We start from the raw sequence: 14,129 nt of genomic DNA, 5'->3' as shown, positions 1-14,129 counted from the left end.
GCATTTTTCCTATTTTGTTGCCTTGGAATTAAAATTGATTTTTTGGGGGGGGTTTTAACATTTTATTTACCCAACATGCCTATCACTTTGAAGATGCAAAATATTTTGGGGGAAACAAACAAGAAATAAGACAAAAAAATTGAAAACTTGAGTGTGCATAACTATTAACCCCCCAAAGTCAATACTTTGTAGAGCTACCTTTTGCAGCAATTACAGCTGCAAGTCTCTTGGGGTATGTGTCTATAAGCTTGGCACATCTAGCCACTGGGATTTGTGCCCATTCTTCAAGGCAAAACTGCTCCAGCTCCTTCAAGTTGGATGGGTTCCGCTGGTGTACAGCAGTCTTTAAGTCATACCACAGATTCTCAATTGGATTGAGGTCTGGGCTTTGACTAGGCCATTCCAAGACATTTAAATGTTTCCCCTTAAACAACTCAAGTGTGGCTTTAGCAGTATGCTTAGGGTCATTGTCCTGCTGGAAGGTGAATCTCCGTCCCATTCTCAAGTCTCTGGAAGACTGAAACAGGTTTCCCTCATGAATTTCCCTGTATTTAGCGCCATCCATCATTCCTTTAATTCTGACCAGTTTCCCAAACCCTGCTGATGAAAAACATCCCCACAGCATGATGCTGCCACCACCATGCTTCACTGGTGGTGGGGATGATGTTCTCGGGGTGATGAGAGGTGTTAGGTTTGCGCCAGACAAAGCGTTTTCCTTGATGGCCAAAAAGCAACATTTTTAGTCTAATCTGACCAGAGTACCTTCTTCCATATGTTTGGGGAGTCTCCCACATGCCTTTTGGCAAACACAAAGTGTTTGCTTATTTTTTTCTGGACAGTCTTCCGTAAAGCCCAGCTCTGTGGAGTGTACGGCTTTAAGTGGTCCTATGGACAGATACTCCAATCTCCGCTGTGGAGCTTTGCAGCTCCTTCAGGGTTATCTTTGGTCTCTTTGTTGCCTCTCTGATTAATGCCCTCCTTGCCTGGTCCATGAGTTTTGGTGGGTGGCCCTCTTAGGGCAGGTTTGTTGTGGTGCCATATTCTTTCCATTTTTTAAATAATGGATTTAATGGTACTCTGTGGGATGTTCAAAGTTTCAGATATTTTTTATAACCCAACCCTGATCTGTACTTCTCCATAACTTTGTCCCTGACCTGTTTGGAGAGCTCCTTGGTCTTCATGGTGCCGCTTGCTTGGTGGTGCCCCTTGCTTGGTTCTAGATAGAACCTTATATAATCTAGAACATTGGTAGCTGTAGAGCATTCCAGTCAGAGAACATTCTAGACAGAATATTTGAACATTCCAGTCCTTCATCTGATATCATAGCCACCCCTCTACTCCTGATTTGCCCAGTTGATATTTGTTGATTAGTCTTATTTGAATGTGAAACAACCTGAGCGGACAGAAAAATAATTGTACCTTTTAATGTACAGATATTGCATTTTCTCCCATATGTATTGATAAGAGGGAAACATAAGTGAAGATTATCTTAAAAGCATTATTTGGGTACTTATAGTTTTTTGTTATTTTACATCAGTGTTTACCTATGCTGGCCTGCCCTCACTGGATTTGAACGATGTAGCCTAAATCAAAGGACCCGTTGAAAACATTTTTTGAGGACCTTATTTGAAGGAAAATAGCATTACTTCTGATGCCTGAATCTACGGTTGATACTTCAGCTGTCTGTTTCCAGTATTCGACCTAGTCGTCAACATGGTACAGTTGCTATGCCTACCAAATTAATCAACCATTGCAGTGTTGCATTACTACAATACATCGTTATTTTATTTGCATGAATGTGAAACTCACTGATTCAAGTTACATGTCTTTATATCTTTTAAAGTTATGTTTGTGTGTTGTACCAATCTAAAGGAAGGTATAAGTAATCTGCCTCTCAATTCAAATGAAATGACTGTCTGGTACAGCAGAGAGGTCCACTGTGAAAGAACCAGCCATTCACTGAAACTTTAGCACTGTGTTATGTTCACTCTGATGTCGTGGTACACCTGTATCTATTGGAGATGTTGATTGTCAATTTACTCAACCTGTGGTATTTAGAAAAACAGTATAACAAGTACAGTTGGAATGTTCTAGGTTATGGTATGTAACAAAGTATTAACAGAAGGAAAAAAACTATACATGTGATGTATTTTACCCAATGGAAAGAGGGCTGGACATCAATTACGAGACATCACATTCCACTGCTATGTCAACTATATTCCTGATAATGTATTCCACCTGTCATACTCTTAACATAGTTCTCATCTCCTCCTCACCATCTAGTCCTGATAATGTATTCCATCTGTCATACAGTTCTCATCTCCTCCTCTCCATCTAGTCCTGATAATGTATTCCATCTGTCATACAGTTCTCATCTCCTCCTCTCCATCTAGTCCTGATAATGTATTCCATCTGTCATACAGTTCTCATCTCCTCCTCTCCATCTAGTCCTGATAATGTATTCCACCTGTCATACTCTTAACATAGTTCTCATCTCCTCCTCACCATCTAGTCCTGATAATGTATTCCATCTGTCATACAGTTCTCATCTCCTCCTCTCCATCTAGTCCTGATAATGTATTCCACCTGTCATACTCTTAACATACAGTTCTCATCTCCTCCTCACCATCTAGTCCTGATAATGTATTCCATCTGTCATACAGTTCTCATCTCCTCCTCTCCATCTAGTCCTGATAATGTATTCCACCTGTCATACTCTTAACATACAGTTCTCATCTCCTCTCCATCTGGTCCTGATAATGTATTCCACCTGTCATACTCTTAACATACAGTTCTCATCTCCTCTCCATCTAGTCCTGATAATGTATTCCACCTGTCATACAGTTCATCTCCTCCTCACCATCTAGTCTTGTCTCGCTCCCACTAACCAATGTTGATGACCTGTTTTGTTTTTAATCTATGTTGAATAAGAAATGTACACAGTAATGTTTACTTTGGGCTTGCCACAGTGCACAAAGACATGGCTACATGTACATTGTAAAAGGGCATTCATTTCATTCCTGAAATAACTGTACAATCATTGAAATCCTCAATACTACTGTACGAACTGACTAAAATATTTTTAACCTCACCTAAGTGTTTGTTAGCCTGCTTTGAGCTAAGAGGTGTATAACTAGAGTTGATATAGGAATATAACTGTATATCTGTTGATTTGCTTGTAACTCCAATATCAAACCTTCCTTAACCTCCATAGGGCAATGAAAAGAGGTTAAGACTGTCCCTTTACAGACCTGCGTCCCAAATGGCACCCTATTAATACAGTATATAGTGCACAACTCTTTATCAGAGCCCTATGGCCCCTGGTTAAAATGATGGCACTATATAGGAAATCAGCCCAATGGCCCCTGGTCAGAATGATGGCACTATATAGGGAATCAGCCCAATGGCCCATGGTTAAAATGATGGCACTATATAGGGAATCAGCCCAATGGCCCCTGGTTAGAATGATGGCACTATATAGGGAATCAGCCCAATGGCCCCTGGTTAGAATGATGGCACTATATAGGGAATCAGCCCAATGGCCCCTGGTTAAAATGATGGCACTATATAGGGAATCAGCCCTATGGCCCCTGGTTAAAATGATGGCACTATATAGGGAATCAGCCCAATGGCCCCTGGTTAGAATGATGGCACTATATAGGGAATCAGCCCTATGGCCCCTGGTTAAAATGATGGCACTATATAGGGAATCAGCCCAATGGCCCCTGGTTAAAATGATGGCACTATATAGGGAATCAGCCCTATGGCCCCTGGTTAAAATGATGGCACTATATAGGGAATCAGCCCTATGGCCCCTGGTTAGAATGATGGCACTATATAGGGAATCAGCCCAATGGCCCCTGGTTAGAATGATGGCACTATATAGGGAATCAGCCCTATGGCCCCTGGTTAAAATGATGGCACTATATAGGGAATCAGCCCAATGGCCCCTGGTTAAAATGATGGCACTATATAGGGAATAAGTTGCCATATGGGATGCAGAAAGACTGGTGTGAATACTATCCAATAATGTACAACAACTAATAAAACCAAAAACATACCAAATACAGGAACTGACTTATGTGGTTTTGGGGTTCTTTTGAGTACATGATTCTTTGGAAAGTACATTGTTAGAATCAGATCATAACAGGATAGTAACAGTAAACATTGCATATCTTCTTTATTTACCTTGATTTGGCCAAAAGAAAAGCAAAAACGCATGAAAGGTTACCATATCAAATTCATCCCCTCAAAGAGAAACAAAACAACAAAAAAGCAGGGCTCTAATAGGGTTGTCTTTGTCCAACATATCGCCACTGTGTACAACTCAAAACGTCTAACTAGGAATTTAAGCTGGAATGCAAGTCATGTAAACCTACAAAATGAACACACTTAACTTCATAGGACTTCAGAGCCCATGTATGTGCTAATGTCAGAATCTGTACATAAATACAAAGAATATATTTTAACATGAAATAATATCCTGACAATGGATCTGGCCTGGTTCTAAAACAGCTAGCTAGATCCAAAGCAGGAGAAAGAAGTATACTCTGCAGGAATCTCAACAGCTCTCCAAACTAAACCACCCACTGGGATAAGACAATAATAATGTCTGTGGATATAAAACATATCATTGTATTCAATATTAGGGAGGAACCTTTCACGGGACAGTTTCCCAGACTCAGATTAGTAGGTTTAGTCCTGGATTAAAAAGCATGCTCAATGGAGATTCTCCACTGAAAGTACTTTTAAATCCAGGATTAGGCTTAAAACTGGGTACGGGAAACGGGCCACTTCAAGTTTAGGGAGTCAGCTCCAACTGATCGTTCTCAGGGGTTACCATGGAGGATTGAAGGGGGTCAGTCAGGAGGTAGACTATCAGATATGATGTGGGGGGCGTAAGGGGAGCGCATTGTCCCTCCTATGTCCTTCTGCAGTCTACCGTACAGCTCATAGCTTTTCCTCTTCTCTTTCTCCTGCCTCCTCTCTTCCTTTAGGTCCACCTGTCTGACTGCCAGCTGGAGGGAGCAGTGGATCTGTGGGGGAAGAGAAGCGATGAGCGAAACAGAGAACACCAGCCCCAGGAGGACATGGCCTACAGTAGCGTCAGCCAATCAACAACAGCAAGGCACAAAAACAGGCTTTTCTCTCAGCACATTTAGTGATAGAGGTGTAACAGTTGGTTCAGTGAGCTACGTTTGTGTGATGAGCAGCCTAGTTTCCTGTGACAGACTTTACATATATTAATAAATGCCACGTCGAGGAGCTGGCAGGGCACACATGGTAGTAGCATGGACATCATGGGTTCGATACCCGGTCGTAACAAAGAGAGAGAGAATAACTTCTTTAAAAAGGAGAGGCCATCTTTTATTACCAAACCAACAGTTTCATAAAACATAAAGAAACGAAACAGCCAGCTGTCAATTCACAAAACCAACCTGTGCTGCTGGATAAAGCTTCCATCCAATTGGATAACCTATGCTCACAGTATGTTACAAGATATTTCATTAGTTAAAGAAGCCGTCTTTTGTTTAAAACAAAGTGTAAATTGGAATTAAGATTAGTACATTTATCTACAGTAAGTAGTAGGGTGTTATACAATAACTACTAATATTTTCTAGACAGCTACAGAGAACAAACTATCGTTTTGCCTCTATAACGGAACCTCCTTCCTTGCAAACGATACCATATATACCGCCAGAATGGAGAGCAATAATAAAATCCCCTCAATGTAGTGCCATACAGAGTAAAGCATCTTAAGAGAAGTTTTAATCTTCTAAATGACACAAAAGGTTGCTAAAAAAATAAGCAGCTGTAACATTAACATTAAAAAGAGAAATGATCTGTACATCTGTACCAACCAGAAGTCTGACAAACGCACTAAAAAAATGCTGTCCCTTTTCTCAGATGAGTTATCCCTTCATTCAAACAAAATGTTAACCCTTTTCTTTCCAAGTCTCTTCACAGGGTCCATCACCTCCAACAGATGGGGTGTCATGCAGCAGTGTCCGTCACAGAAGGGTTGTATTCAGGCCATTGAGAGAAGACTTCAGCCTTTTTCCCTGTCTTTGTCATGAAGACCTTCTCTCTCTGACATTCAATATGACCCTTGCCACAGACTAAGGTCTCTATAGTAACAAAGGGGCCTTGTCACACAGACCCTTCCACCTCCCACCCGGGGGCCGGTGGACCCTAGGAACCCCCTCTGATTGGTTAGTTTTCTAAGAAGTCCTAAGCGGGGCGGCCTCCATTGTCGAGGCCTTTCTGCTGCCCGTGAGAAAAGGACCTGAGGTCAGAGAGAAGAACTGCAAATGCACGCTTGTCTGGCACCATGGCAACCAGATGTGAGGGATGGTACCCATAGTAACAGATTAGAATCCCATAGCCTAAAGTAGGCAAGTAGTCCCTAACCATGAGTCAGTGTGACATTTATAACTGAAGATATTTGTAAAATATACATTTTGTTATGTTACCAAAATTATTAGTTGGGTTTTACATGTGATTTCTTTTTAAAGGTGAGGAAAGATAAAACATGGAGTATATGCCATGTACACTAACCTCAGTATATGAAGATTACGTCAATCTTTACAAACATTTGGTGACACACGACAAAAATACACATGGAGAATAACAAAAATACAGAACTTGAAGACGGCTTCAGAGCAAACTAAATGTAACATGAGAAAGACAGTGACAAAGCAGTAAAAGGTAGTATACGTCTGGGTTTCTCAACAACACGTCCACTAAACCACCCATTGTGCTATGAGGACAGTACAGGGAAAGGCTGGTGGGTCTTGAAGGGAAAATGGACAGAATAGGATTCGCTCAAGGTATCAATCATTTAAGTTCAAAGAATCAACCAGCGGTTGTGTTGAGGATAGGTAGAGGGGTGTTAGGGAGTCAGTGTCCCCTCTGGGTGTCTGTCGGATGGAGAGACAGGAGGGGAGGAGGTGGAGAGTCTAACATCGCGTGCCTATGCCCTTTCTCCCCAGGTACCGCAGCACCGCAAAGTTATAGGTGGTGGACACCATGTAGGTGAGCTAGAGAGAGATGGAGAAAGAGGGGAAGAAAGGAGAGCATTGAACAAAAGGAGAGACAGAAAAGACAGAATTGAGCACCATTTCACACTTATTATGTTCATCAAGGTCCATGACAATCTCAGTGTTATTCTGAGCATCTGCAGTAGGCTACAGTAAGTGTTATTCTGAGCATCTGCAGTAGGCTACAGTAACAGTGTTATTCTGAGCATCTGCAGTAGGCTACAGTAACAGTGTTATTCTGAGCATCTGCAGTAGGCTACAGTAACAGTGTTATTCTGAGCATCTGCAGTAGGCTACAGTAACAGTGTTATTCTGAGCATCTGCAGTAGGCTACAGTAAGTGTTATTCTGAGCATCTGCAGTAGGCTACAGTAAGTGTTATTCTGAGCATCTGCAGTAGGCTACAGTAAGTGTTATTCTGAGCATCTGCAGTAGGCTACAGTAAGTGTTATTCTGAGCATCTGCAGTAGGCTACAGTAAGTGTTATTCTGAGCATCTGCAGTAGGCTACAGTAACAGTGTTATTCTGAGCATCTGCAGTAGGCTACAGTAACAGTGTACTGATATGGCAATGTAACTATGGGATCTTCCCAGCAGGAAAAGTACCAGCCGTTATGACAGTGTTTCTATCATCGGAATCGGCTGAGAAGTGAAAGAACAGAGCTACAGTGAGACTCATCAGCCATGGAGGCCTGACATTCCTCAACACCTACACTGACTGTCACATGGGACACAACTCTATTGTAAAGCTGTAGCCAATCTGCTCCCAGTTAAGGGACTAGGGCAGGGTCACTCACAAGCGCCAAGAGTGTGATGCCAGCCCCGGCAAACGTTGCGATGTACAGGTCGTAGGTCAGACGGAACTGTAAAAGAACAAATCAGAGAAATCATGTGTCAATTCTAGAAACGCGCTGACATTCTAGAGACGCGCTGACATTCTAGAGACGCGCTGACATTCTAGAGACGCGCTGACATTCTAGAGACGCGCTGACATTCTAGAGACGCGCTGACATTCTAGAAACACGCTTTGTTTCTTCGTGTCTGCCAAGTTTTATCATGAGAGACTGTATTACTGACCTCTCTGGTTTTGCAGACAGTGGACAGTGTCATTCCACAAGCTTTGCCTGGCATCGCATTCCATGGTAGAAGCCCTGGAAGAAATGGAAAAAAATACTTTTGATTCTCTGCTGTGAACTTTCAGCTTTTGTAGTTGGAAATGTCACTCCAAATTTCCACAGAGTAGATTTTAATGAAATGAATTGAGCACTCGGAATCCACATGAATGATTAGGTCGTATAGAGAACAACAGTGAGAAAGGTTTACATGTTACCATATGGATGATTAGGTCGTATAGAGAACAACAGTGAGAAAGGTTTACATGTTACCATATGGATGATTAGGTCGTATAGAGAACAACAGTGAGAAAGGTTTACATGTTACCATATGGATGATTAGGTCGTATAGAGAACAACAGTGAGAAAGGTTTACATGTTACCATATAGATGAACATAATGGACGTATTAAAGAACTATAGCGAGGGGATGTTTTATGTCGTTACCGTACTGCCTGGCGTCGATACAGAGCTGGTTGATGCTAGCTGGGGTCTCAGTCAGGACGGTGATGGTGTGGCAGGTAGTGTCCATGTTGTAGAAGAAGTAGACAGGCAAGGCAGAGAAGGCAAACACCAACAGCCACACCACCACCAGCAGGTACGTTATCAATATAAACTGGAGATGAAGGGAGAGATGGATGTTTAGGCATTATGAATCATAACAGGCCAACAATGTATCCGTTTTGTTGAGCTCTCATCTCCACCCTCAAACGTACCCTCACCTTTATCCCACTAGCCTCAGCCCCCACTCTACCTCCAACTATCTTCTTACCTCCACCCCACCCTGTTACCGTCACCCCTCCACCCCACCCTGTTACCGTCACCCCTCCACCCCACCTTGTTACCGTCACCCCTCCACCCCACCCTGTTACCGTCACCCCTCCACCCCACCGTCACCCCTCCCTGTTACCGTCACCCCTCCACCCCATCCTCTCAACTAGCTTCTTACCTCCACCCCACCCTGTTACCGTCACCCCTCCACCCCATCCTCTCAACTATCTTCTTACCTCCACCCCACCTTGTTACCGTCACCCCTCCACCCCACCCTGTTACCGTCACACCTCCACCCCACCCTGTTACCGTCACCCCTCCACCCCACCTTGTTACCGTCACCCCTCCACCCCACCCTGTTACCGTCACCCCTCCACCCCACCCTGTTACCGTCACCCCTCCACCCCACCCTGTTACCGTCACCCCTCCACCCCACCGTTACACCTCCACCCCATCCTCAACTATCTTCTTACCTCCACCCCACCCTGTTACCGTCACACCTCCACCCCACCCTGTTACCGTCACCTCCACCCTGTTACCGTCACCCCACCACACCCCGTTACCGTCACACCGCCACCCCACCCTGTTACCGTCACCCCTCCTCTACCATTCCCCCCACTCTCTCACCGTGCTACTAAGACAGCGTCCACACAGGGTGCTCCTGAACTCTCCAAAGGTCTGCCTGGTGGCGCTGGTGGTGTAGAATCCCTCCGCCAGCAGTACGATGCAGTAGAGGAAGAAGAATGAAGCCAAGCCATAGATAACATACTGGAAGTACTGGATACTATGTAGGAAGAGAAGAAGAGGGAGAGGAGGTATAGGAGGGGCAGGGGGGAGAACCGAGAGGCGGCGGGGCAGGGGGGAGAACCGAGAGGCGGCGGGGCAGGGGGGAGAACCGAGAGGCGGCGGGGCAGGGGGGAGAACCGAGAGGCGGCGGGGCAGGGGGGAGAAGAGGAGGGAAAAAAGTATTAGGACACATCAGTACAGAGGTCAGTAGGTCTACCATTTAGTTTAAAATACTTATACAGTAGACTTAGGGGACATCTAAACCAGAGGTGGTGGGGAAGGGGGGGGGGGGGTGATATAAAGCAATAGCCATTGAGCCACTCACAGGTAGGCCAGGGTAATGTAGTCCTGTAGGTTACGGGCGAAGTATGTCTCGATGAGTCTCTCCGTCTCAGTGAGGGCCTGGTGACCACAGCCACAGAACAGAGCTATCCCTGAGAAACACAGCAGAGTGGCCACCAGGGAGCAATACGGTACTCCTCCCAGGCACTTCATACAGCAGTCATAACAACCTATAGGACAGGACATAACGACATAGGGGTTAATGTAGGGTTACGTATGGGTTACCTATAGAGAAGCATAGGGCAATCCTCCCAGGCACTTACTACAGCAGTCACAACAACCAAGACAGGCTATGGATGGATAAATAACAACTGTATACTGGAAGGATCTGGCTACAGTTATTACACTATCCAGCTGTGGTCGTAAAATAGCTCATCCCTGAGTTACTCTGAGGCCTTGGACTGGTCTGTTCTCTATGCACAGTAGTGTTCAGTCTGTCAGCTAGCTAAGGCCATTCTTCCCCAGAGTCATGTGCTGTGAATGGGCCCTTAGGACGTGAGGATCTGTCTGTTTGTCCCAACACTAACCCCAGCTCCAATCACCGCTCACACCATGGACGTGAGGATCTGTCTGTTTGTCCCAACACTAACCCCAGCTCCAATCACCGCTCACACCATGGACGTGAGGATCTGTCTGTTTGTCCCAACACTAACCCCAGCTCCAATCACCGCTCACACCATGGACGTGAGGATCTGTCTGTTTGTCCCAACACTAACCCCAGCTCCAATCACCGCTCACACCATGGACGTGAGGATCTGTCTGTTTGTCCCAACACTAACCCCAGCTCCAATCACCGCTCACACCATGGACGTGAGGATCTGTCTGTTTGTCCCAACACTAACCCCAGCTCCAATCACCGCTCACACCATGGACGTGAGGATCTGTCTGTTTGTCCCAACACTAACCCCAGCTCCAATCACCGCTCACACCATGGACGTGAGGATCTGTCTGTTTGTCCCAACACTAACCCCAGCTCCAATCACCGCTCACACCATGGACGTGAGGATCTGTCTGTTTGTCCCAACACTAACCCCAGCTCCAATCACCGCTCACACCATGGACGTGAGGATCTGTCTGTTTGTCCCAACACTAACCCCAGCTCCAATCACCGCTCACACCATGGACGTGAGGATCTGTCTGTTTGTCCCAACACTAACCCCAGCTCCAATCACCGCTCACACCATGGACGTGAGGATCTGTCTGTTTGTCCCAACACTAACCCCAGCTCCAATCACCGCTCACACCATGGACGTGAGGATCTGTCTGTTTGTCCCAACACTAACCCCAGCTCCAATCACCGCTCACACCATGGACGTGAGGATCTGTCTGTTTGTCCCAACACTAACCCCAGCTCCAATCACCGCTCACACCATGGACGTGAGGATCTGTCTGTTTGTCCCAACACTAACCCCAGCTCCAATCACCGCTCACACCATGGGGACAGTGAGAAAAGATGGAGGACAGAGAAAGAGAGACGAAGAAGAGAGGCGCTGCTTGTGTGACTGCAGAGACAATGTTCTTTGTCCTGGTGCAGTGTGGGAAGACAAGGGCCACCAATGTCAAGCAAACAATAGCCAGAGCCACCTCCAGCACCCACACTGTGGTTTATAGGAGCAGAAGGAGGCTTGTGACAACCAGAGGGATATCCAATAGTCTGTGGTGGAAGTGGGGAAAGATCTCAGAAGACTGGCTGGAGCTGGTACCATTATCACAGTTGGCAGGAAGGGAAAGCATACATACACATGCACTCGGCAACTCCAGGGTTGTGTGTAAGCGAGAGAGATCAGACTCTTCCAGGTTGCATAACAACACCAGTGTGGAAATTAGTTTTAAACCAATTAAAAAGTTTGCCAATGAAAGAACACTGACTAACCGCCATCACATGCAGTGATAACCAACACTTGATAATCAACACTTTACTTTAATAGTCTCAAAACTTATGTTCAAGCAATTTTGTTATTTGGACAAAATAGCAGTACTTCTCAGGACACATGGGAAGGAAAGTAGCAGTACTTCTCAGGACACATGGGAAGGAAAGTAGCAGTACTTCTCAGGACACATGGGAAGGAAAGTAGCAGTACTTCTCAGGACACATGGGAAGGAAAGTAGCAGTACTTCTCAGGACACATGGGAAGGAAAGTAGCAGTACTTCTCAGGACACATGGGAAGGAAAGTAGCAGTACTTCTCAGGACACATGGGAAGGAAAGTAGCAGTACTTCTCAGGACACATGGGAAGGAAAGTAGCAGTACTTCTCAGGACACATGGGAAGGAAAATAGCAGTACTTCTCAGGACACATGGGAAGGAAAATAGCAGTACTTCTCAGGACACATGGGAAGGAAAATAGCAGTACTTCTCAGGACACATGGGAAGGAAAATAGCAGTACTTCTCAGGACACATGGGAAGGAAAATAGCAGTACTTCTCAGGACACATGGGAAGGAAAATAGCAGTGCAGTACTTCTCAGGACACATGGGAAGGAAAATAGCAGTACTTCTCAGGACACATGGGAAGGAAAATAGCAGTACTTCTCAGGACACATGGGAAGGAAAATAGCAGTACTTCTCAGGACACATGGGAAGGAAAATAGCAGTACTTCTCAGGACACATGGGAAGGAAAATAGCAGTACTTCTCAGGACACATGGGAAGGAAAATAGCAGTACTTCTCAGGACACATGGGGAGGAAAATAGCATAGTCACCCAGCAACAGGTACAGGGGTTCTCGGTCTAGTTTAAACAGTTCCACTTGTCTCTATTTTCACTGTTCCGACCTCAAAAACCCCTCAACAATCCTAATAAAAGACTCGGACCTATTAGGAACCTCAATTAACTTCTCAGTGACATCACAGCCCTGTATGCCCGAGGAAGCAAGTTTAACATGTTTAGGAACCGAAGCAGATTTTGTTCAAATTGTTGCAAAATGGCCTTTAATTCACTTGCTACTTTCCTCAAACAAATACTACTTCGAACACGGTATTTCGGTAAAAAAATAAAAATTAATTGTAATTGAAAGCAAACGCGACAAGGCACTTCTGAAAAGTAGGCCAGGATGTGCCTCTAGAAGCATTAAATTAATCACATAGTACTGGCATCACCAGTGAGTATAGGCAATTTTATCCTTTCATGCCAGCCATTGCCAAATAGTATATGTTATAATGCGAAAATCATTCAAAGAATACCAAAGAAAACTTGTCGTTTGTTTGTGGTTGGTTGGTTATATCTTAACAAACGTAGATAACTTACCCATGTTGTCTCTGGTAGGATGCGCGTTCAACAGAGGCGTTCTGTGCTGCTTTCCACCGCAGCTGCTCGGGTGATATTATGCACGACTTGTTCTCAGTCCCCAAAACATCAACCTCAACTCGCTCTCTCTCCAACAATGAACAGACAGACCCACTGATGGCCGACAGTCGAATCTTAAAGAGACAAGGTCGCTTTGTAATGGACTACGGTTCAAGACGGAGGATAATGAAGGAGGTCTATGAGGGGCTATACATACCGTATTGTCAATTGTAACATGAAATATTCAACTAATAACTGATATGGAAATGTAGCAATTTGGAGAAATGTACTTCAGTTCATTGTTGGTAAGCAGCACCATGTGTATTTGCATATCATTTGGTAGCATCTCCAAGATTTATTGTCAGAAAAAGGTCCATGTTATTTTTCTTCATTTTTATCTTTGTCTTTCTTTCTTTCTTTCTGTCTTTATTTCTTTCTGTCTTTTTCTTTATTTTTCTCTTTCTTTCTGTCTTATGGGGTTAGACACTGTGACATCATCAGTCTACTTTTTGGGAAAGATTCTGTTTCCTCTTGATTTTGCTCTGACAGTTATCTGTCATTAGGCCGTTGGGTGAGAACATTAGGCCGTTGGGTGAGAACATTAGGCCGTTGTGTGTGAGAACATTAGGCCGTTGGGTGAGAACATTAGGCCGTTGGGTGAGAACATTAGGCCGTTGTGTGAGAACATTAGGCCGTTGGGTGAGAACATTAGGCCGTTGTGTGTGAGAACATTAGGCCGTTGGGTGAGAACATTAGGCCGTTGGGTGAGAACATTAGGCCGTTGTGTGTGAGAACATT

The 14,129-nt window shown here is 44.7% G+C and overlaps 1 protein-coding gene across 6 annotated transcripts; it reads right to left on the bottom strand.

Annotated features, from left to right (window-relative positions):
- Positions 1-4,155: 4,155 nt before the first annotated feature.
- Positions 4,156-13,471, bottom strand: LOC115167613 (myelin proteolipid protein-like). Of its 6 annotated transcripts, none has more exons than XM_029722213.1 (7): positions 13,293-13,471; positions 10,032-10,218; positions 9,548-9,704; positions 8,597-8,765; positions 8,116-8,189; positions 7,836-7,901; positions 4,156-5,036 (listed from the first exon to the last, which is right to left on the bottom strand). In XM_029722213.1, exons 1-7 carry the CDS (start codon positions 13,294-13,296, stop codon positions 4,860-4,862), a joined length of 834 nt encoding a protein of 277 aa, XP_029578073.1. In that variant the 5' UTR covers positions 13,297-13,471; the 3' UTR covers positions 4,156-4,859. The 6 variants fall into 6 exon arrangements, with proteins under 6 accessions (XP_029578073.1, XP_029578080.1, XP_029578066.1 ...); XM_029722220.1 differs by lacking the exon at positions 13,293-13,471 and adding an exon at positions 12,750-12,842; XM_029722206.1 differs by lacking the exon at positions 13,293-13,471 and having other exon boundaries at positions 10,032-10,234.
- Positions 13,472-14,129: the final 658 nt, after the last annotated feature.

The sequence above is a fragment of the Salmo trutta genome, chromosome 3 (genome assembly GCF_901001165.1).
Source record: "Salmo trutta chromosome 3, fSalTru1.1, whole genome shotgun sequence".
Lineage (NCBI taxonomy): Eukaryota > Metazoa > Chordata > Actinopteri > Salmoniformes > Salmonidae > Salmo > Salmo trutta.
The sequence above is the reverse complement of the archived record's forward strand: the minus strand, read 5'-3'. Positions and strand labels throughout refer to the sequence as shown.